Genomic DNA, 23289 nt, shown 5'->3' on the forward strand with positions numbered 1-23289 from the left:
TCTTTGAGCCGAGATCTTTGGAGTCACTGAGACCCTGCTAAGAGGCCGTGCAGCACTAGATGGCACTCGGGCTCCAAATTTCAGATTTTACCAACCAAAACTCCAGGAAAATCCACCAGCATCACTCCAGCGCTGCCTCTCCTGGAATCTGAGGAGGTTTCCTCTCTTTTTTTCCAATTCAGACCAAGCAGTGCCCTCCCATCACCTGCTCTGGGTGCCTGGCTTCTTTCACACTGAATTTAAAGATGTTTTACAATTCTGGCATTTTTATTTTGCCACTGAGAATCTTTTACTGACCCTGCAGAACTGAAATGGCCTGAAAGAATAATAACTAAATTGATTTTTTCCAGCTTTTGCTCTGTCCTGGGATTTTTTCCTGGTTTTGGGGGATTGTGGGGTTTGCAGGGATGGGATTCTCCAAAGGGAGAGCACAGATCCCACTGCAGGAAAAAGGATTTGCTGTGTCCCCCTGCATTCCTGGGGGTCTGGTTCTCTCTGGGGTGCTGCTATTTTAAGATTTTATTCTCTTGGTCAGCTCTGTCATTCCCATCCTTTCCCTCCAAAGGCTGCCTGCAATCTGCTCTCTCCCGAATTTGGCCCTAATACCTGACCCAAGCTCAAATCCATAAACCTCACTCCAAGCTTAACTCTTGGACTGGGAGGGAATTCAGGTTTGGGAGCCAAAACTTCCCAAAGGCAGGGCCAAGGGTGGGACTGCCACAGTCCTTCAAAAATATCAGTATTTGGTGTAAAAAACCAGGAAAACAACCCCGGAATTCCCAGAGGGGGACTCGGTCCCTCTGCTTTCCAGAGAAACATTTGAGGGACAGAAATTTGGGTTGAACTTCCATCCTTATGTCTGATTTTAATCTGAAGGAGGGAAGGGAGAGAGAGATGGGGTTTTGGGAAGGAATTCCTGGCTGGGAGGGTGGGCAGGGGCTGGGATGGAATTCCCAAATTTGCTGTGGCTGCCCCTGGATCCTTGGGATGTCCCAGGCCAGCTTGGACGTTGGGGCTTGGAACTCCCTGGGATGGTGGGAAGTGGCCCTGCCATGGATGGGGTGGAATTTAAGATCCTTTCAATCCAAAAAATCCTGGAATTCCATGATTTTACACTAAAAGACACTAATTTAATGTAAGATTTAACGCTAATTAGACCTGGATATCTTGGACTGAGGTGGCCCCACCAGTCTCCAGGGGTTTTAACAGGGGTTAAAACTGGGCTGGCAAAATTTGGGGTGTGAAGGGATTTGGGCAGCTCTGGAGATCCTGCTTCCCCTTGTCCCTTTTACCCTCGGAGCCCAAAGAACATCCAGGGGATTCTCCAGGGGGGTTTCTGGGCAGGGGGATCAGAGGTGGCTCAGCCCAAAAAGAAACCTTTGTTTCAGGTGCTCCTCACCTGTTCTCGTCTCTCAGGGAACACAAAATTGTGGGAAGAGGAAAAAAAAAAGGTTGGAATAGAAACATTTCAGGTCCTGCTGGGTTGTTCTTGTCTCTCAGGAAACACCAAAATGGTGGAAAAATGAAAAGAAAGGTTGGAATAGAAACATTTTGGGCTTGGTTTGTCTCTCAGGGAACACCAAACTGGTGGAAAAAGGAAAAAAAGTTGGAATAGAAACTCTTGAAGTCCTTCTGGCTTGTTCTGGTGTCTCAGGGGACACCAGAATGGGTGGAAAAAGGAGAAACATTTCAGGCCTGGTTTGGGCTGTTCAGGTTTATCAGGGAATATGAAATTGGTGGGAAAAGGAAAAGAAAGGTTGGAATAGAAACACTTTGGGCTTGGTTTGTCTCTCAGGGAACACCAAAATGATGGAAAAGGGAAAAAAGGTTGGATTAGAAACCTTTCAAGTCCTCCTGGGTTGTTCTGGTTTCTCAGGGAACAGAAAATGGTGTAAAAAGGAAAAGAAAATTTGGAAAAAGAATGTTTTGAAATGCAATTTGGTATCTGTTGTCCCAGGAGGGCGTTTTTGGGGTCAGATTTTGGGTGTTCCTGGCAGCAGAGCTGGGGATGCTGAGCTGATGTGTCTGGAGGGTGTTTTTTGGATGTTCCTGGGTGAGAAACATTCCTTTCTGTTCCTTTTGGAGTGAAGTTCAGGATGTTCCTGGTGGATCCTGGCCGGAGAGCTGGGGGTGCTGAGCTGGGATGTCCAGAGGACATTTTTGGGGTCAGAGTTTGGATCGCAATTTGATACCTGTTGTATGACCTGTCCCTTTGTCCCAGGAGGGCGTTTTTGGGGTCAGGTTTTGGATGCTCCTGGTGGATCCTGGCAGGAGAGCTGGGGGTGCTGAGCTGGCTTGTCCAAAGGGTCTTTTTGGGTTCAGGTTTTGGATGTTCCTGGCAGCAGAGTTGGGGGTGCCAAGCTGAAGGTGCTGATTTGGTGTGTCCAGGGGTGTTTTTGGGGTCAGTTTTGGATGTTCCTGGTGAATCCTGGCAGCAGAAGTGGGAATGCTGAACTGGCTTGTCCAGAGGGTGTTTTTCGGGTCAGGTTTTGGGGTGTTCGTGGCAGCAGAGCAGGGGATGGTGAGCTGGGATGTCCAGAGGGTGTTTTTGGGGTCAGTTTTAAGATGTTCCTGGCAGCAGAGCTGTGGTGCTGGGCTGGGATGTCCAGAGGACATTTCTGGGGTCATATTTTGGATGTTCCTGGTAGAGCCTGGCAGCAGAAGTGGGAATGCTGGGCTGGGATGTCCAGAGGGTGTTTTTGGGGTCAGGTTTAGGATGTTCCTGGCAGCAGACCAGGGTGCTGGGCTGGGATGTCCAGAGAGCATTTTTGGTGTCAGTTTTGGATGTTCCTGGTGGATCCTGGCAGCAGAAGTGGGAATGCTGGGCTGGAATGTCCAGAGGGCATTTTTGGTGTCAGTTTTGGGTGTTCCTGGTGGATCCTGGCAGCAGCGCTGGGAATGCTGAGCTGGATTGTCCAGAGGCTGTTTTTGGGGTCAGGTTTAGGATGTTCCTGGCAGCAGACCAGGGTGCTGGCTGGGGGTGCTGAGTTGGGATGTCCAGGGTACATTTTTGGGGTCAGATTTTGGGTGTTCCGCGCGTCAGAGAAGTGGATGGTGAGCTGGGATGTCCAGAAGACATTTTTGGGGGCAGATTTTGGATGTTCCTGGCAGCAGACCGGGGTGCTGAGCTGGGATGTCCAGAGGACATTTTTGGTGCCAGTTTTGGATGTTCCTGGTGTATCCTGGCAGCAGCGCTGGGAATGCTGAGCTGGATTGTCCAGAGGCTGTTTTTGGGGTCAGGTTTAGGATGATCCAGCAGAGCGGGGTGCTGAGCTGGCTGTCCCTGCAGGTCCGTGTACGATGGCGAGGAGCACGGGCGCTTCATGGAGAAGCTGGAGGCGCGGATCCGCAACCACGACCGCGAGATCGAGAAGATGTGCAACTTCCACTACCAGGGCTTCGTGGATTCCATCACCGAGCTGCTCAAGGTCCGCGGCGAGGCCCAGAAGCTCAAGGTGAGGGGAAACACAGGCTGGATATCAGGGAAGAGGTTTTTTTGAGAAGGGGTTGATGGCTGGAGAAGGCTGAGCTGGAACAGAGGCTGGGCAGAGTTACAGGATAAAGCAGGGATTTATTCAAAGGATCTCCTCAATGGATCCACCTTGGGCAGCACAAGAGCCCAGCCAGGGCTGCACCCAAGATGAACCAAAATGAACCCAGGATGAACCCAAATTGATCTGAAAAATATAAAAGTAAAACCTGAGGCATCAGGGTGATGAGGTTCGGGAATGTTCTGCCCGGGGAGGTGGTGCAGTCCCCATCCCTGGGTGTGTTTAACCAAGCCTGGATGTGGCCCTGGGGGCCAGGGTTCAGTTGAGGTGTTTGGATTAGGTTGGAATCGTTATCTTTAAGGTCTCTTCCAACCCTGTGAGTTCTGTGAAGATCTTGCCCTGGCACTGCCCTGGGCAGCTCTTTTTAGGTGGCCCCATCTCAGGCACTCTGGGATTCTCAGAACCACATCAATCTTCTCTCCTTTTATCCAGGACATTTCTATTAAAAAAAAATTAAAATATAAATATTTATTTTAATTCTTCCTGGAGCGATGGGTTGGCCATTGAAAATTTAGCAATCATTTGGCCAAACTGCATCAGTGTGGTGCATTAAAAGCACCAAGAAACTTCAAGCCAAGCCTGTTTTCATTAGGAAAAGTGCTTTTCCTCATGGATCTTATCCCAGTTTCTTGAGCTAAAATAAGTCTCGTGGCCTTTAAAGCTGTGCAGAAAGATGAGGGAATGGTGGGGTTTAGGCAGTTCTTGGAAGAGTGTTCAGTAATGTGTGGAAAAAGCCATTTGTAGGGTGAGAGTTTGGAAGAAGGGCGGGAAGGAAACTGGAGAGGCTTCAGGAGAAGGGACCAGGAGGCTGGAGGTGTCTGGGGTCAGGTGGGCTTGGGGCTCAAGCTTGCTTCCTGTGCCTTAAAATACAAATATTCCAAATTTGGGGAGCGCAGGAGTGCCCAAACCTTCCTGGTTTTCCTCCACAAACCCAAGCAGGGCAGGGAGAGGCGGCTGGGCCCTCCCTTCCTGCAGGAACGAGGTGGGACCTGGGCTGGAAACCCAAAATCCCTCCCAGAAGAGTCACCTGGGGAATGGGCTCCCAAAAAGTGGTGGCTTGTGAGCTGGGAAAAGCTCAGGGAGGTTTTCTGGCTGAGTGGAGCCTGTCCTGGTGGGAAGGACCTTCCTGGTGTTCAGGAGTGGAAAAGCTGAAGTTCTAAATCACAAAATCTGTCAGAAAAAGCAGATTTTCTGGAGAAAAGGGAAGAGCTCGAAGTCAGGGTGCTGACTGCTGCTTTTAACACATTTATTCATTGATTTAAACTACCTGTGGCATTCCCCAGCAGGGTTCTTACTCACACATCCAAGTCTCCATCCCAAAAAGGCGTTTCCTCTCAGGAACACCTTCCTGAGGGATGTCCTGAGGAGAATTCACCCAGCAATTCACTGCAGGACGAATCCATTGGAATTACCACCAAATAAGTCCTTTTTTTCCCCCTTATTTTTAAATTTTTTCAAGGCATTGTTTCCAGCCAAGAATTGAACATTGTTTGTTTGCTCGGAGCTGGTTCCCATTCTGCCACCAGCCCCTTTGTTGGTGGCTCACTGTGAAGTCCATCCCTGTCCCCTCAGGATCTCCCTTGATTTCCATGCCTATGTGATCCATAAAACAGCACATGGCGAAAACATCCCCAGAAAAGCCTTTTCTGAAAGCCCGAGCCCTCTTTGTGAGGCTTCCCCTGGGGAATCATCTGTGGATCGAGTGCTGAGAGTGGGTTTGGTTCCAGCCATTCATCCTCCATTTGATCTGGGCCTTTGAACCCGTGAGGAGCCGGCGCTGGCAGCGGGGCCCTCCCTGCTCCCTTCCTCCTCTCCTGTGCTCCTGCCTCCGCAGGGTTGGCTTTTTTTTTTTGCAGAAATGTCCTTTTTTTGCTGCTGTTTTAGCTCGATGTGGATGTGTCACCTTCTCAGAGCGGCCCCAAACGAACTAAACCTGAGCAGAACCTCAGCGCTCGTTTCCTGTCCTGTTTGTCCCTCAGCACTGCTTTGGGAATTTTATCTCCTTGGGCACGAGCTGGACACGAGCCTGAGGTGCCCAGGTGGGCAAGAGGCCACTGGGCTGTGCCAGCTCTAGGAGCAGAGGGAACGGCCCCAGGGGAGCCTCAGGGTGGATTTTTGGGAATATTCCTCATGGGAAGGGCTCTCCAACTTGATGGAGTCCCCATCCCTGAGGGATTTCAGAGCCCTGTGGCTGTGGCACTTGGGGACAGGGGCAGTGGTGGCCCTGGCAGTGCTGGCCATGGTTGGTCTGGATTATCTTTTCCAGCCATGATGATTTTGGGATTCTGTGATTTCCAGCTGCCCTGCTGTGGCTCAGCAAAGAGCTGCCCTTACATTCATGCCATGGACAGAATGGTGGGATCTGGGCAAGGAATTGCTGGCTGTGAGGGGGGGCAGGGGCTGGGCTGGGATTCCCAGATTGGCTGTGGCTGCCCCTGGATCCCTGGCAGTGCCCAAGGCCAGGTTGGATCCACCTGGGGCAGTGGGAGGTGTCCCTGCCCATGGGACTGGATGCTACAGCTTTTTGCCCTGTCAGTCATAAACCAGAGATGATTCCTTCTTCATTTCATGGAATCCCAGAGTTGTTCAGGTTGGAAAATCCCTCAGAGTCCAGCCATTCCCAGCACTGCCCAGGCCGTGTCCCCAGGTGCCACATCCATGGATTTAAATCCCTCAGGGATGGGCACTCCACCCCTGCCAGGGCTGGACAAGACTTTTGCGGCAGGAATTTCCCCTCATGTGTGGGGAAGAGACCTGGGAGCAGTTTTTGGGATTCCAGCATGCAGGATGGCTCCACTCGCTGTCCCTTCCCTCACGGGTGGATGTCACCAGCAGGGACAGGGACGGACCCAGAGGTGGCTCCATTCCCAGCATTCTGCCCTCTGGGATGATCCCAAGGACACTCAGCCCCCTGTTCTGGGGTGTGGATGAAGGAACAGCTCACCCCCAAATCCCTGGAGTGCTCCGGTGCCTCGTCCCTCCCATGCCACCTGCCTGTGCCCCTCCGTGTGCCTGGCCTGGCTTAGCAAAGCCCAGCTCTGCAAAGCCCAGCTTAGCCGCACGGGGTCTGTGTAAACAATCATCCCTGTTTCCACCCAGGCCTGGAGACTCCAGGAACAATCCCCAGCACGACCCCCTGCCCCCCAGAGACCCGGAGCGTGCGGGGCTCCGCTCCAGCCTGCCTTCTCCCTGGAGCTGGGATTGCTGTGCAATTTCACCAGCCAGCCCCTCCAGCCTCAGCCTTCCTTTAGGAGTGGTTTTAAATTACCCGACACAGATTCCTTTTTCCTGCTGGGATTTTCGGGATCTGAGCAAATCAAATAATCTTTGGAGGAGATGCTGGGCTCCTGCTCGTAAAAGCTGCATACATCATAAAGGAAATGAGCAGGTTTTGGGCAGGGCAGGGAGCCAGCAGGGCTGCAGCTACTGCAGCAGGGAGAGAGATGGGATGCAGATGCTGGGGGGGAAGTCATGGATAACTCCTTTCTTCCATCCTGGGAAGCTCTGAAAGCACCGTGGCTGGTGTGGGGATGAAAGGCAGCTCTGAGGTTGGGTGGAAGCACCACAAACCCTCCTGAGGGGGAATCCTGGTGGCCCAGGATCTTTTCCAATAGGGAAAAAAATGAGTCCTGAATCAATTTGATGTGGATGAATCCAAAGCTCTCCTCCTTTCTGACCTGGTGAGCTCAAAAAGGACAAAGATGGTGAGATCATGGAACTGGTGAGGTTGGGAAAGTTGCTCAAGATCTTTAAGTCCAGCCACCACCACAGCCCATTCCCAAGTGCCACATCCACAGGGTTTTGAACCCTTCAGGGATGGAGGCTCCACTGCCTCTTTGGGCAGCCTCTTCCCATGAGGAATATTCCCAAAAATCCACCCTGAGGCTCCCCTGGGGCCGTTCCCTCTGCTCCTGTCCCTGTTCCCTGGAGCACAGCCCGACCCCCCCGGCTGTCCCCTCCTGGCAGGAGCTGTGCAGAGCCACAAGGGCCCCTGAGCCTCCTCTGCTCCAGGCTGAGCCCCTTCCCAGCTCCCTCAGGGATTCTGCAGCCCCTTCCCAGCTCCCTCAGGGATTCTGCAGCCCCTTCCCAGCTCCCTCAGGGATTCCCCAGCCCCTTCCCAGCTCCCTGAGCTGCTCCCTGCTGGATTTCTGCTCCAGGATGGTTTTTACCTTCCCAATCCCACTTGGAGCTCCTGCTGCTCCTCCGTCCCCATCCTGCTAGAAAATGGGAGAGCCCCACGTGCTGTTCTTTCCCTGGGGTGAAATTTGTTAAAATTTCCTCGTTTCTGTAATTATTCCAAAGGAAGCAAAGCTCTGGGGTGCATCTGTGAGATCTCCCACTCCTGGAAGTCCTTTGAGGGCTCTGTCTTCCACTCGTGGTGTTTTCCAAGCTCTGGGGAAGGTTCTGCTTCCAGAAGGAGCAGAACTCTGGAAACCAGGCAGGAATTTGTTCCTGAACTGGGGCAGGAGTGCAGCAGCTGCTCCCACTGTGGGGAGAGCCTGGATCAAAAAACACCTTTTACAGGAACGAGTCTGGAAATGAGCATTTCCAGCTTTAGGAGCTGCAGAAGGAGATTTTTGGGGCAAAAAGGGGTTTTGTGGCATGGAAATCTCAGAGTGATGTGAAATCTCAGAACCCTGAGCAGTCCTGCGGGAATTCCCTCGGGAATTGCCTGTGGTGGCAGAGATCTGGGGCTGGGAATGCTGCCTTGGAAGTTTGTGTTGGTTTTTCCAGCTGTCCCAGGGTTTCCGGCCCTTCCCTGCCTGAACTCAGGAGAATTCCCAAAGTTCTCTTCCCACTCCCAGGCTGAATAATGGGAGAGCTCCTGATTTTCCATCCTGATGAGCCCCAAAATCCCCGTTGTTCTCCTGTGGGTCCTACTGGGATTAGGAAGGGCTGAGCTCTTCCCACTCCAGGGAATCCTCAGCTTTGCCAAGCGGAAATTTTCCAGCTCTGGACCCCAGCTTGGTGGGATAATCCAGAAAAAATAGAGAATTTTTTATCCCAGGTATATAAAAATATCTTCCACCAGGCAGGAGCAAGGATCCATCCAGAGGGAGATGAAGATCCCAAAGGAAGTTTTATAAGGATTTCTATAAATATAAATATTTTTTTTTCTAGGGAAAGCTCCGGGTAAAGAATCCTTTGCTGCGGGGATAGGAAGGAGTTAAAACCTAAATGGAATTTATTTGGTGATGAGGAAGGAAATTAATTCCCCCCTCACTCAGGTGAAAACTGGAGTTTTCCAAACTGCATCCATGAAAAGTGCAGCATTTTGAGGCTTCCATGCCTCTGAATGAATTCCTGTTGCGTTTCTCCAGTGGCAAAGAGGAAAATCCCTGGATTTGTCCCCCAGTGGCAGTGGCTGTTAACTCAGCCATAAACAGCTTTTCCATGGAATGGGAGCCGTGGGGAGGGATGGTGTTTATGGACAGTTTGTTTTGGTGGCAAGGACATTGTCCTGATTTATGGGATGTGCTTTGTGCTTCTCCCAATGTTCCCACAGAACCAAGTGACAGACACCAACCGGAAGCTGCAGAACGAAGGGAAAGAAGTAAGTGATGGATGCAGTCCTGGAATGACAGCCTGGGCTGGGGGGGGAGGGAGAATTCCCTGTCCAGCCTGGCCTCCTGTCCTTGGTTTTCTGTTTTCCCCATCTCAGGATTTTCTCTGGAACCTGAGCCCTGAGAAATTCCTGTTAACTTTGGGATGTGAGAATTCCCTGTCCAGCCTGGCCTTGTGTCCCTGTTTTCCTTTTCCCACATCCCAGGATTTTCTCCTGGAGCCTCATGAAATCCCTGTTAACTTTGGGATGTGAGAATTCCCTGTCCAGCCTGGCCTTGTGTCCTTGCTTTTCCCTTATCCCCATCCCAGATTTTTCTCTTGGAGTCTGAACACAATAATCCCTTTAAGCTTTGGGATGTGAGAATTCCCTGTCCAGCCTGGGTCTTCTGTCCTTGATTTTCCCTTTTCCACATCCCAGGATTTTTTCTGGGAGTCTGAACACTGAATAATCCCTTCTTGCTTTGGGATGAAGAGAATTCTCTGTCCAACCTGGCCTTGTATCCCTATTTTCCCTTTGTCCCCATTCCCAGGATTTCCTCTTGAAGCCTGAGCACTGAGAAATCCCTGCTACTTTGGGATGTGAGAATTCCCTGTCCAGCCTGGCCTTGTGTCCTTGCTTTTCCCTTATCCCCATCCCAGATTTTTCTCTTGGAGTCTGAACACAATAATCCCTTTAAGCTTTGGGATGTGAGAATTCCCTGTCCAGCCTGGCCTTTTATCCCTGTTTTCCCCTTGTCCCATCCCCAAGATATCGTCTTGAAGCCTGAGCACTGAGAAATCCCTGCTACTTTGGGATGTGAGAATTCCCTGTCCAGCCTGACCTTGTATCCCTGTTTTCCCCTTGTCCCCATCCCAGGATTTTCTCTGGAACCTGAGCACTGAGAAATCCCTGATAATTTTGGGATGTGAGAATTCCCTCCTTGTATCCTTGTTTTTCCCTTTTCCACATCCCAGGATTTCTCTTGGAGTCTGAACACTGAATAATCCCTTTTAACTTTAGGATGTGAGAATTCCCATTCCAACCCGGCTTTGTATCCTTGTTTTCCTTTTTCCACATCCCAGGTTTTTTTCTTGGAGCCTCAGCCCTGAGAAATCCCTGTTACTTGTGGGATGTGAGAATTCCCTCCTTGTATCCTTGTTTTTCCCTTTTCCACATCCCCAGGATTTTATCCTGGAGCCTCAGCCCTGAGAAATCCCTGTTAACTTTGAGATGTGAGAATTCCCTGTCCAGCCTGGCCTTGTATCCCTGTTTTCTCCTTATCCCCATCCCCAGGATTTTCTCCTGGAGCCTCATGAAATCCCTGTTAACTTTGGGATGTGAGAATCCCCCGGGAGCGAGCGGCCACATCCTGCCTTTGAGAACCAAAAAACTTGGAAGAGATGCCTAAAATGGGAAGGGGAAATAACATTTTGGAATCCAACCCCAGGTTTTTTTCTTGGAGCCTCAGCCCTGTGAAATCCCTGTTAACTTTGGGATGTGAGAATTCCCTCCTTGTATCCTTGTTTTTCCCTTTTCCACATCCCCAGGATTTTCTCCTGGAGCCTCAGCCCTGAGAAATCCCTGTTAACTTTGGGATGTGAGAATCCCCCGGGAGCGAGCGGCCACATCCTGCCTTTGAGAACCAAAAAACTTGGAAGAGATGCCTAAAATGGGAAGGGGAAATAACATTTTGGAATCCACGGGATGTGCTCCAAGGCCGCTTCCATGCCTTTGGTTTGAAATCCAGAGAATTCAGGGAAGTTCCCCTGGCTGGAGCTGCCCTGATCCCGAGCTTGCTGCTTATCAGATCAGGATTTGGGGCTCTTGCTGCTCCTGGGATGGAGCCCGGGGCTGTTGGCTGATCCTGAGGGAGCTTTTCCCCCTTTTCCAGCTGCTCCTGGCCATGGAGGAGCTGCGGCAGTGCCGGCTGCAGCAGAGGAACATCTCGGCCACGGTGGATAAACTCACCCTGTGTCTCCCTGGTGAGCAACCTCCTCGTTTCTGGAGCTCTTTGGTGGAATTCCCAATTGTTTAGTTTGCTTTTTGGATTCCCAGCTGCGTGCTCCTGTCTCAGAGCTGTTTTCCTTCTCTTCCCAGTGCTGGAGATGTACAGCAAGCTGCGGGAGCAGATGAAATCCAAGAGGTAAATCGGGCTGAGCTGGGGTTTTGGGGGAAGAATCCAAGGACTTGTTTGGTGCTGGGTGATTTAAGGAGAATCTCAGCAGTTCAAAACCAGCTTTTCCAGGTTGAATTTCCTGGGTTTTGGCTGCTTTTCCTCACAGCCCTGCTCGGCCTCCTGTGGTACAGCTGAGAATGGGGATGGCAGCAGGGTCAGATTTTGGGAATTTAGGTGGATGCTCCTTGGTTTTTTGTGACAGCTCAATATTGTGCATGCAGCCAAGGCGTGTTACCAACTAAATCTTATTCCATGAATGCCATAAAACAAATCTTAATCCAGTCTGAGAGATCCCAGGGAATGTGGGGGGAATCCAAAGAGCTGGAAACATTTGGGATGGTGGGAGCTGGGGAGAAAACTTCTGCTGCTGTAGAAATAATTCCTCAAAACTTGGTGCCTTGGGAATTCTGGGCTGCAAATCCAGGAGTTTCCCCACCCTGCACCTGCTGGGATGCTGGGGGATGAAAACTGGGGATATTCCCCAGGAATCCTGGTTAGTTTGAGCAGCAGGAGTGATTCTGGAGCCCTGGGGTGGCAAACTGGGCATGGAGCAGCTGCTGAAGGGGGAAAGGTGCCTGCAGCTGGGATTCCCAGGCTGGAAAAGCAATCCCAGCTCTGCTCTGGGATTGCCAGGAGCTCCTGGCTCTTCCCAGGCCACTCCAGGGGAGGGATGGGCTCTCCAAATGTCCCGGGGCTGTTTTGGGGCTGATGTGGGGTGGGAGCTGGAGCTGATCCCTGGGAATTCCTCAGGGAATCCACCAGCTGCTCCTGCCCTCTCTCCAGGCAGCATTTCCAGGGGCTGCAGCTGAGAACTTCATCCCTTTTTCCCCCTCTCTTATTTGGATTGGTTCATTTGGAAACAAAACCAAGCTAAATTGCAGGAATATTGGGAGCTCTGGGTGGTTTTTTCCTTTTTTTTTAAATTTATTTTATTATTATTATTATTATTATTTGGTCTGTATTTGATGGCTGCATTCAGCACACACAGCACAAAATATTCCATTTTTTAAAATCTGCTCCAGGTCTCACTTGGATCATTTCAGGAGGGGCAGCCACGGGGGGTTCCTGCCGTCAGGGCTGGGGTTGGGATTAATCTGGTTTGTGTTTGGGGGAATAAACTCCACAGACAGGAGCAATCAGGGGAGGTTTCTAAACCAGCTCAGGCATTTCCCAAATGGAGAATCCATGGCCAGGAGCTGGAGGTGGAGCTGATCCCAGAGGAATGATCAGGGTGGAGAGAGGGAATTTTTCTCTGAATTGGCCAGAATTTAAGGAAAGGACAGAAAAACTTTTATAGCCATGGCTGTGTGGAAAATGGTGGAAAACCCCAAAATTTCTGGAGGAATCTGGAGACTCTGGAGGGATCAGACCTTTCTATTTACCCCAGCTCTCTCCAAACAGTGAGAAATGGAATTGTAAAATCCTGGAAGGGTTTGGGATGGAGGAGACCCCAAAGATCACCCAGCTGCACAACTTCCACACCCCAGGGTGCTCCAGCCTGGCCTTGGGCACTGCCAGGGATCCAGGGATTCTCTGGGAATTCCAGCCCAGCCCCTGCCCACCCTCCCAGCCAGCAATTCCCTGCCAAGATCCCAACCCAATCTCCCCTTTTCCATTGGAGCCATTCCCTGTGTCCTGTCCCTCTGTCCCTTGTCCCCAGTCCCTCTGCAGGTTCCCTGTACACCTGGATGCTCCATGAGAACACTCAGGAATTCTCTGGGAATGTTCATCCCAGCAGGAACAGGAAAATCACCCCAAAAAGGCTCCTCTGGCCCTGGATTTTATCCAAATCCTGCTTTTCCCCCTCAGTTCTGGGGACACGGAGCTGGGACAGAGCTCAGCTCCCACCTGGGAGCTGCTCCCAAAAAAAGCTTCCAAAATTAAATAATAGAACCAAAATTAGGGGGTGTGTGGGAGGAATGGGACCTGACAATTCCTTGGGATAATTAATTAATGAATGATTAATTAATGATCCAGAGGCATTCCCACGGTTCTGTGCAGAGGATTGGGTTTCAGCACAAATGTGCAACCCCCCGGGCTGGGGGTGAGCCCAGGACAGGCCCCTGGAAGAATTCCCTGGAGTTCAGGAGTTATTCTGAGTGGGAATACAAATGTCAGGTTTTTTCTGTGGTGTTCATTTCTTTTTTATGACCAAAGACTGTTTCTCCCCCAAAATTCCAGCTGGAAGTGCTCAGGATTACCCATGGATGTGTCAGCTAAAAGTCCCTTAATTCCTTCTCAAAGTGGCTGACATGAGATTTATTAATCATGAATATGCTTATTCAATAATATAATATATAATATTTATAATATATTATTTGCATTAATTATTAATATATAAGAAACAAATATTTCATTTAAAACATATAATAATATAGCCAAATAATAAGTTAAGTTAATAAATGAATTAGTTCATTTATTAATAAATTAAAATTTAATAAATTAATTATATATATATATATAATAGAAGATATTATTATCTATGATTTTATTATGTTATTAAGCCCTCTTAATGCTTCCTGGGTGATTCCTTTTAAATTATTTTTCCCTTTGGCCAGAGCTGTGGTCAGGACAGGAGGATGATCTTGAATTCATGGTGGTTCCATATTCCAGTAAATCCTACAGATTCCCACTTTCCAAAGGAAAAAGATGGGAGAACATTTAAAAAAAAATGAATTTCCCAGCTCAATTTCCCGTTTGGCATCTGAAATTTGCTTTCATGCAGAACAGGAGGATCAAACTGAGTTGGGCATGGCCAAAAATCAAAAGGAGTTCTTTATCCGTGGGATTCCTGCGTTTTTAAAGGTATAAAATGTTAATTTTGGGAGGGAGAAGCCCAGCCCTTGTACCCATGCCCTTCTCCATGCTGGAACGTGGTGCAAGGGCTGATGGCAGAAATGGATCTTTGGACCCCTAATCTGGGATTTGGGTCCAGTTTTTTCCCCTCTCTGTAAATAAAATCGCTTTGGGTGGGAAGTGGTTTTGGTGGGGTTCAGGAGGGGGAAAGTGGGATCAGATCCTGGAGTCCCCAGGGGAAGGAGCTGAGCTTGCTCCTCCTCTTTGCAAGGCCGGCAGCAGCTCTTGGGTGTTAATTAATGAATCAGTTAACGAGTCAGGCGCTGGTTATCAGTCTGTAGGATTGATGGGACATTCCCAGCTCCAGGATTCCATCTCCTGCCAGGGGCTGGTGGAAGTGTCCCATGGAGGGGATGGCTTTGGAGACCCCTCCCCACCCCAGCATTCCATGATCCCACCGTCACCGCCGCTGCCTTGGGCTGGCCAACCCTTCCAGGAATGGGGTGGGACTCAACTGTGCGTTGAGTTTTAACTTTTTTTTAATGTTGGGGTTGGGATTAAATGTGTGAGATGGTGTTTTTTGTTTGGACGTGGATGTTTATTAGGTTTTATTATTTTACAGGCTCATAAATCGTGAGTTTTATAGTGCTTTACATTAACAAATTAAAAAATGGAGTTGTGTCTCTCCCTCTGCAAGGTCTTTTAAGGATAAACTGTTTAATTAATTAGTTAAATTATTTTTACTTTTAGCACAGTAATTAACTACTTGTGGTTTGTAACATGAACTTTTTATTTAATTATAGAATACTACTTAAATTTATAAAGAAGAAGGTGAAGAAGGACTAGCCTTTACTTTAAAACTTTTATCTTGTGTTATGTATATTGCTATATTCTAAAACTTTAAATTCTGAGTTTTCTACTGTGTGATATTACACACTTCTATTTAAACTACACACTAGAATTTTAATTGTATTATTTAATTTTGGAAGCTTTTTTAACAGCCTCAGGTTAAATGTAGTGTTTTCTTGGGGTCAGTGCCTGATAGCACAAAAAACCTAAAATTCTCAGTAACCTGGTGTCATGGTTTTGCACGGGAGATATTTGGGGAAGTGATGCAAAGCTGATAATAAAATAACTGATAATAAATTTTTCTTTACACCCTTTTAAGGTTTTGAGCCTGCTTAGCCTTTCTCCTAGTCCTGTCTCACAGCAGGAAGTGATTGCACTGGGGATTGGCCAGAACTGAACCCACCACTCCTCCTTGCATTGGGCTGGGAAAGCTCAAAATTGGCAAATTACAAATTGATGAACCAGAACTGTGAGAGCTCCCCCTGAGGTTCCCCTGATGGGGAGAGTTTTAAAAAGTTCTGTGCTAGAGTTGGGAGATGAACGGGACTTTTGGTTATTTTGGTTTCCAGGTTGTTTATTTTTTCTCTTATCAGCAGTTCAGCACCCCATCTACATACTAGACTTAGCATAGGAAGAGAAAGGTCCTCAAAAAGTTACAAGACACACAGGTTTAAGGTTTTTTAAAACTATTTTGTCCAGTTTACTCCTAGAATGTATTTTATTTCTACCTTTCTACCAATAACTAATTATTTGTCTGTTCACACAACGTCTGCATTGTGGCTCTTTGTGACCAATCACCCTGTGCCACCAACACAGCAGAAAATGGAGTGGATGAAGAACAAGGAGGAGATCAGACAACGCCCAAAATCCTCCATTTTGTCTTCTATCCACCTCCATACTAAACACCCAAAACTCTTTAGGTTTTTCACCCTGTGATAAACTATGTTGCTGTATTTCATGGTAGATTCCAATCCATCCCAAAGTCTTGGAAGCTTTCTCCATGGACAGAGGTTAAAGCACTGTTCTCCTGGGGCTCAGGACTTCTCAGGACAGGCGGAGAAACATTCCCTGTGCTCTGAGTTCCCACAAAAAGCCAGCAGAGCAGGGCTCCAGCAGGCTGCTCCTGACCTTTCCCCGCTCCCCCAGGCACTACCCGGCCCTGAAGACCCTGGAGCACCTGGAGCACACCTTCCTGCCCCAGGTGAGCCACTACCGCTTCTGCAAGGTGATGGTGGACAACATCCCGCGGCTGCGCGAGGAGATCAAGGAGCTCTCCATGTCCGACCTCAAGGACTTCCTGGAGAGCATCCGCAAGCACTCGGACAAGATCGGAGAGACCGCCATGAAACAGGTGGGATTTGGGAGCGTTTGGTGGGATTTGGGATCACTGAGATCACCATCTGTTTGGTGGGATTTGGGATCAGTGAGACCGCCATGAAATAGGGGGGGTTTGGGGGCGTTTGGTGGGAATTGGGCTCACTGAGACCGCCATGAAACAGGCGGGATTTGGGAGCTTTTGGGGGGCATTGGGATCAGAGAGACCGCCATGAAACAGGCGGGATTTGGGAGCTTTTGGGGGGCATTGGGATCAGAGAGACCGCCATGAAACAGGCGGGATTTGGGAGCTTTTGGGGGGCATTGGGATCAGAGAGACCGCCATGAAACAGGCGGGATTTGGGAGCTTTTGGGGGGCATTGGGATCAGAGAGACCGCCATGAAACAGGTGGGATTTGGGAGCGTTTGGTGGGAATTGCCCGTTTTTTGGGAAGAGGTTCATTTGTTGCATGGAAGTTCTGCTTCTCCAAGCCAAGGCTGTGGGTTGAGTTTGGGATTTTCTGGCTGGGTGAGGAGTGGTTGTTCCTGGAATTTTATCCTGGATTTTAGGCCATTGAGAAGTGAGGATCCATTGTGTCCTTGGCTTCTCCCAGCTGGAGTTTTCTGTGGTTTTGTGGCAGTCTGGGAGGTGCAGTTGGGGGTGGAACGGATGCCTTGGGAAGGCTGGGCTAGAACAGAGACCAGACAGAGTTACAGGATAAAGCAGGGATTTATTCAAAGGATCTCCTCAGTGGATGCACCTTGGGCAGCACAAGAGCCCAGCCAGGGCTGCACCCAAGGTGAACCCAAATGGTCCCAAAATGCACGATGGTCACGGGGTCTCTCCCTGGGCTCAGCTCTGCTCCATGTGCACATTGCAGTTCAGTGTCCAGCCCCAGCTGCAGCCCCTGCAGTCCCATCCTTGTTTTTCTCTCTGCAGCCCACGGGGTTTGTGCTCCTGGGCTGAGATTGGGATCATTTGTCCTTGGTGCCCAGCTGGAGCAGGAATTGTTTTGTCTCCCTGCTCTGTGCAGAGAGCTCACCATCTCTGAATATAAAACTCAGACCCACACACTAAAGCAGCACAGAACCTGAAAAATAGAAAAGCTAAAACCTGAGGCATCACAACTCCCCATAACTCCATTTTCCACTCTTATTTTCCACTTTCCTGCACAGGGAATTGGGTGCTACTGGCAGACCTGGAGACATTGGGTTGATCCTTCACTTTTGGGATAAAAAAGCAAGGGTTTGTGCACTGCAATTCCATGAATTTTGCGTCCTAAACTGATTTAAAATCCTGCCCAAACGTGGCTGGTGCCTCCCTCGCCTTTTCCAGTGTTGTGTCTGTGAAGGCTGAGCTGATGAGCTGAACCTCCCTGGCTGTGCCTTAAGTCAGGAATTGCCTTTCCCACTCCCACTGAATATTTGGATTTCATCTCATTCCAGCCGGGGAGCAGAGCTGGGAGAGGCTCTGGAGCTGCTCTCCAGGAGGGTTTTGCAGCTTTGCTGGAATTCAGGAGCAGGGGCAGGGAGCTGTTCCTGCCAGGGGCACTGAGATCCTTCCCTGGGGGGGATGGATGCCTGGGAATGCTTGGTTGGAATTCTCCAGGAGCTGTGGTGTTTGTGGGCAGAGACAAATTCAATTTTGTGTCCTACAAACCCCAGCCTTTCTCTGGAACAGGCTAACTTGAGAGTTTATTAATTAATTAAATCCCCTGTGTTTCAGTGCCTTTTTATCTTCCCAGCTCCTTCCTGGTTTTTCGGGAAGGCAAACCCAGCCTTCCCTCATGGAATGGAGGGGCCAGTTGGCACCTGAGAGTTCAGCAAACTTTTTATTCAGATGTGACTTCCTGAGGGTGCAGAAACCCCTCCCAACCCAGATGTGCTTCCAGCTGTGCACGGGGGTGGTGTCTGGGAGGGCTCCAGGTGCTGGATTTACCTGAGGCAGCAATTCCTAGAGCAGAATTCCCTTTAAAAATTCTCCTTTAGTTCCTTGTGGAGGCAGAGCTTTGGGAAGATCCTTCCTTGGTCCCTGTGGCTGGGAAGGAGCAGGAATTCCATTTCTTTTTGGGGCCCAATTAATGCAGGGAACACTTCATGCAATTATTTTATATTTTTTATCCCCTGAAGGATATTTATCAATTTTAGGGACATCACAGGGTGGAGGTGTTGTCTGGTAGTTTCCAGTTCCATGCTCAGGTTTCTGGCAGAGGATTCCAACCTCCTGGCTCTGTGCTGATGGATGAGGAGGGATGTGGACGTCCAGCCACATCTGTGGATTTTAGGTGAAAAATTTGGAGAAATTTCCATCATTTCAGCACCTTTTTTGCTCTTCTGGTTGGAGAAACTTCTGTATTTTTGTATTTCCACCCTTCCCAATCCACAGCTCTGCTCTTCCTGTCCCTCCTGCTCCTGTGGCTCCGTTCCTTCTTGTGGAGGTTTTTGTTTGCTAATTTGAAATTTTGCTAATTTTGCAATTTTTGGTTAATGTACTAATGAGTACATTAGTGCTAATGTACTAATGAGCGTGGTGGCTTTAGTGTTGGCTAATTATTAGTGTATTTATTTTTTGCTGTGAGGTAGGATTAGGAGAAATGTAAAGTAGGTTTAAAATTTTTAAAGGGTATAAAGAAAAATTTATTAACAGGAACTAAAAGAAAATTAATAAAAATTAGAGCAAAACCTTCAGAACACTTCTCTAAAAACTTTACATCCCTTCCATAAATGTCTCCTACAAAAAACCAAAACATTTCTCCATCTCCCACTCCGAGGGAATCCTGTGGCTCTCCTGGTGTTTTCCTCACCAATTCCAGCCCTTCCTCCTCCTCCTCCCAGTATTCCCAGTTGGAGAGCCCAGCCAGGCTCTGGGGGTGGTGGGGGGGTGTTGGCTGCTCCTGCCCTGCCCAAATTCAGGGATGGGGGCAGTGAGTGGGAGCAGCCCGGAATGAGGGGTCACTAAAATTCCCTGGAAATAACGGGGGGAAGTCAATTCTTCATCCTGTGGGGGTCAGATCTGGGAGTAACTCGTGCATGGTTATCATGGAATGGGCTGGGATGGAAGGGACTTAAAAATCATCAATTCCACCCCATCCCTGGCAGGGACACCTCCCACTGTCCCAGGGGAATCCAGCCTGGCCTTGGCACTGCCAGGGATCCAGGGGCAGCCACAGCAAATCTGGGAATTCCAGCCCAGCCCCTGCCCACCCTCCCAGGCAGGAATTCCTTGCCAAGATCCCAGCCCAATCTCCCCCTGGCCAGTGGCAGCCATTCCCTGTGTCCTGTCCCTCTGTCCCTTGTCCCCAGTCCCTCTGCAGCTCTCCTGGAGCCCCTTGCCTTTCACTTTCCCATGGATGATAGAGGGAATTTTGCATCTTCCATCTTCTCCAAATCCCAGCTTCCCTCTGTTTTATGGGAGTGATGTGCGGACTTCAGGAGGGTTTGTGGGAGCAGATTTACCCCCAGGATGGAGTCTGAGCATGGCAGAAGGAGCTCCCTGTGCCCCTTCCCCTCGGAAAAGCCGATTTGGAGCGATCAGGAATGGGAGCCCGGTGCTGTGTCCATCCCACAGCTCCATGGGCAGGAGGAGCTGTCCTGCTGGGGGTCACAGGGGGCAGGGTGTCCCTCCCAGTATCCCCAGTAAGGATGGCTGGGTGTTTTCCCTGGATGTGCTCAGAGCTGTGGAAAGGAGCGGAGCTGGCGGGAGGCCCGAAGAGCCGGGGAGCCGCCGTTGGCAGCTCCGTGCATTCGGTTTAAATTAGGATCATATAAATTCCTTTAAAATTGTTTGATTTCACCAGCGGGAGCGGAGGAGGCCTCTCTACAATGGGAGAGGAAATGGGGTTTTCTGTAACATTACAAATGCGAGGCTGCCGCTGACAAGGGCTGAACATTTCATTTTGTGATAATCGGGAGGATCTGGCCGGCAGCGCTCGCTCCGGGATCAGGGGAGCTCCCAGCCCCTCCTGGGATGGGCTCAGGGAGCCATTCCCGGGGTCTCACACCGAGGAGCTCTCCCTGCCCTCCTTCCCTGCTGGGTTTTATCCCAGTCTGAGTTTTATTACCTGAATTCCGGGGGAATTCGCCGCGTTCCAAATCTCGTTGTTAATGACGGGGCCGGCGCGGATGAAAGGAGCTGCGCACACTTGAACTCCACTTGGACTTTGGCCCTGTGAACCTGCGTGTGCGTTTGGGTTTTGGTGGGGTTTTTTTTACAGGGCTCTGAGCTCCAGGCCTGAATTACATCCCATTAACACGTGCTGATATCCGGGCCGGCCTTTATTATCCCACTCCAGGCTGGAATGTGCCGGGCATGTGGAGGAGGCCACTGGGGATGGAGCTGCTGGAGCGAGGGGCCAAAACCAACCCAGGCAGCAGGCAGCCATGGATCCCGTGCTGGGGACAGCCAGGATGTCAGAGCTGCCTTTGCAGAGGGCAGGAAGGACAGGAGGTTATCCATGGGAATCACCGGGATGCAGCAGCAGAGCTGGGCTGGGGTGGGTGGGGATCTGGGTTTGGACACGGGGAACTGGGACAGCTTGAGCCAGGAAGATTGGAACAGGTTGATCCAGGATTAATTGGGACAGGTTGATCCAGGATTAATTGGGACAGATTGGGCCAGGAAGATTGGAACAGGTTGATTCAGGATGAATTTGGACAGGTTGATCCAGGAAGACTGGAACAGGTTGATCCAGGAGGAACTGGGACAGGTTGATCCAGGATGAATTCGAACAGGTTGGTCCAGATGAATTTGGACAGGCTGATCCAGGAGGAGCTGGGACAGATTAGCTAGGATTAATGGGGCAGACTGATCCAGTGGGGATTGAAACAGGCTGATCCAGGATTAATTTGGACAGGTTGATCTGGCATTAATTTGGACAGGTTGATCTGGCATTAATTTGGACAGGTTGATCTGGCATTAATTTGGACAGGTTGATACAGGGGGAGTTTGGACCATTGATCCAGGATGAATTGGAACAGGTTGGTCCAGATGAATTTGGACAGGCTGATCCAGGAGGAGCTGGGACAGATTATCTAGGATTAATGGGGCAGACTGATCCAGTGGGGATTGAAACAGGCTGATCCAGGATTAATTTGGACAGGTTGATCTGGGATTAATTTGGACAGGTTGATACAGGGGGAGTTTGGACCATTGATCCAGGATGAATTGGGACAGGTTAATCCAGGATGAATTGGGACAGGTTGGTCCAGATAGAGGTGGAATAGGTTGATCCAGGGGGAACTGGGACAGGTTGATCCAGGATTAATTGGGACAGGTTGATCCAGGAAGATTGGAACAGGTTGATCCAGGAGGAATTGGATAAGGTTGATCCAGGATGAATTTGGGACAGGTTGATCCGGGATTAATTTGGACAGGCTGATCCAGAAGGAATTGGATAAGGTTGATCCAGGATGAATTTGGGACAGGTTGATCCAGGATGAATTTGGGACAGGTTGATCCAGGAGGAATTGGATAAGGTTGATCCAGGAGGAATTGGGTAAGGTTGAATCCAGGATGAATTTGGGACAGGCTGATCCAGAAGGAATTGGAATAGGTTGATCCAGGATGAATTTGGGCAGCTTGGCCCACCAGGAGGAGTTGGGGCAGTTGGAATTCCAGCTGTGCTGGCTGGAAGGTGATGTTTCATCCTCGTGCCAGCAGCTGGGGGTGTTTGTGTCCCCTCTGGGCTGAGCCCCCTGAGGCTGGGACAGTTCGTGTTCCCTCCTTGGCAGCCAAAATCCGCCTGGAATGTGAATGGATGGGGAAGGACCTTAAATCCCATCCCATTCCTCCCCATCCATGGCAGGGACACCTCCCACTATCCCAGGGTGCTCCCAGCCCCAGTGTCCACCCTGGCTCATGTTCAAGGTGCCCTTACTCCTTCTCTGCACAAAATCCATGGAGAAAGCAGGATGAGCTGCAGCACTGGAGCTTTTTTCCTTGGCAAACCCCAGGGGCACTTTCAAGGCTGGATCCCAAGGCTGGGATTTTGCAGCAGCCACTCCTGTCCTGCCCAGCAGTGCTGGCTCTGCTTTCCCAGCAGCTCCGTGCTGGGATCTCTGTGGGATTTCTCCAAGGGGATGGTGGCAGCCTGGCACTGCACAGGTGATGGAGAGCTCTGGGATTCCTGTGGAGCACACAGGGTGGGCATCAGGCAGCTTCAGGCTGGGCTGAGTTCAGGAGCACCTGAGGGTGGGGAATGCAGGGGCAGGGGATGGGGGATTGCTGGAACCCTGAGAATTCCAGACTTTCTGTGCTGCCAGGCTCTGACCCCCAGGAGAACACTGCACTGACCTGAGGCCATGGAGAGACTTCCAAAATGGAATGGGAGAGCTGGGATTGTGGCTGTGGGGTTTGATAGAAGTGTGAGGGGAGGGGATGGGGGATGAGGAGGGGATGAAGGATGGGAAGAGCAGCAGAGCCCTCGGGGTTTCCCAGCCCTGTCCAGGAGCTGCTGCTCTGATCCCATCCCGAAGCTCCAGGTGAGGCCAATTCCCGGCCTCCAGTGGGAACATCTCCCACCCTGGGCAGGGATCCCCTCCATGGATCCCATCCCATTATCCCATCCCATCCCCTCGCATGGAACAACGTTCCAAAAAGGCACTTTGGGTCATGTTCCGAATTATCCTGATAATCCAAATTATATTGATAATCCCAGTTATCCTTATAACCCCAATTATCCTGATAACCCCAGTTATCTTTATAACCCAAATTATCCTGCTAATCCCAATTATCCTGATAATCCAAATCATCCTGATAATCCCAATTATCCTGATAATCCCAGTTATCCTGATAACCCAAATTATCTTGATAATCCAAATTATCTTGATAACCCCAGTTATCCTGCTAATCCAAATTATCCTGATAATCCCACTTATCCTGCTAATCCCAATTATCCTGATAATCCAAATCATCCTGATAAACCCAGTTATCCTGATAATCCCAATTATCCTGATAACCCCAGTTATCCTGATAACCCAAATTGTCTTGATAATCCCAATTATCCTGATAACCCCAGTTATCCGGATAACCCAAATTATCTTGATAATCCCAATTATCA

The 23289-nt window shown here is 49.8% G+C and overlaps 1 protein-coding gene across 6 annotated transcripts in view; it reads left to right on the forward strand.

The window, feature by feature from the left end:
- EXOC6B (exocyst complex component 6B) overlaps positions 1–23289 on the forward strand; it is a 299883-nt gene that overhangs the window by 48395 nt on the left and 228199 nt on the right. For all 6 annotated transcript variants that reach the window (XM_039723879.1, XM_039723889.1, XM_039723905.1 and 3 more), the window contains exons 2-6: positions 3290–3455; positions 9058–9105; positions 10988–11078; positions 11194–11239; positions 16064–16268. In XM_039723879.1, coding sequence (XP_039579813.1) covers positions 3290–3455; positions 9058–9105; positions 10988–11078; positions 11194–11239; positions 16064–16268 — 556 coding nt within the window. The remainder of the gene's footprint in view (positions 1–3289; positions 3456–9057; positions 9106–10987; positions 11079–11193; positions 11240–16063; positions 16269–23289) is intronic.

Source organism: Passer montanus, unplaced genomic scaffold, assembly GCF_014805655.1.
Source record: "Passer montanus isolate IOZ18808 unplaced genomic scaffold, ASM1480565v1 scaffold109, whole genome shotgun sequence".
Lineage (NCBI taxonomy): Eukaryota > Metazoa > Chordata > Aves > Passeriformes > Passeridae > Passer > Passer montanus.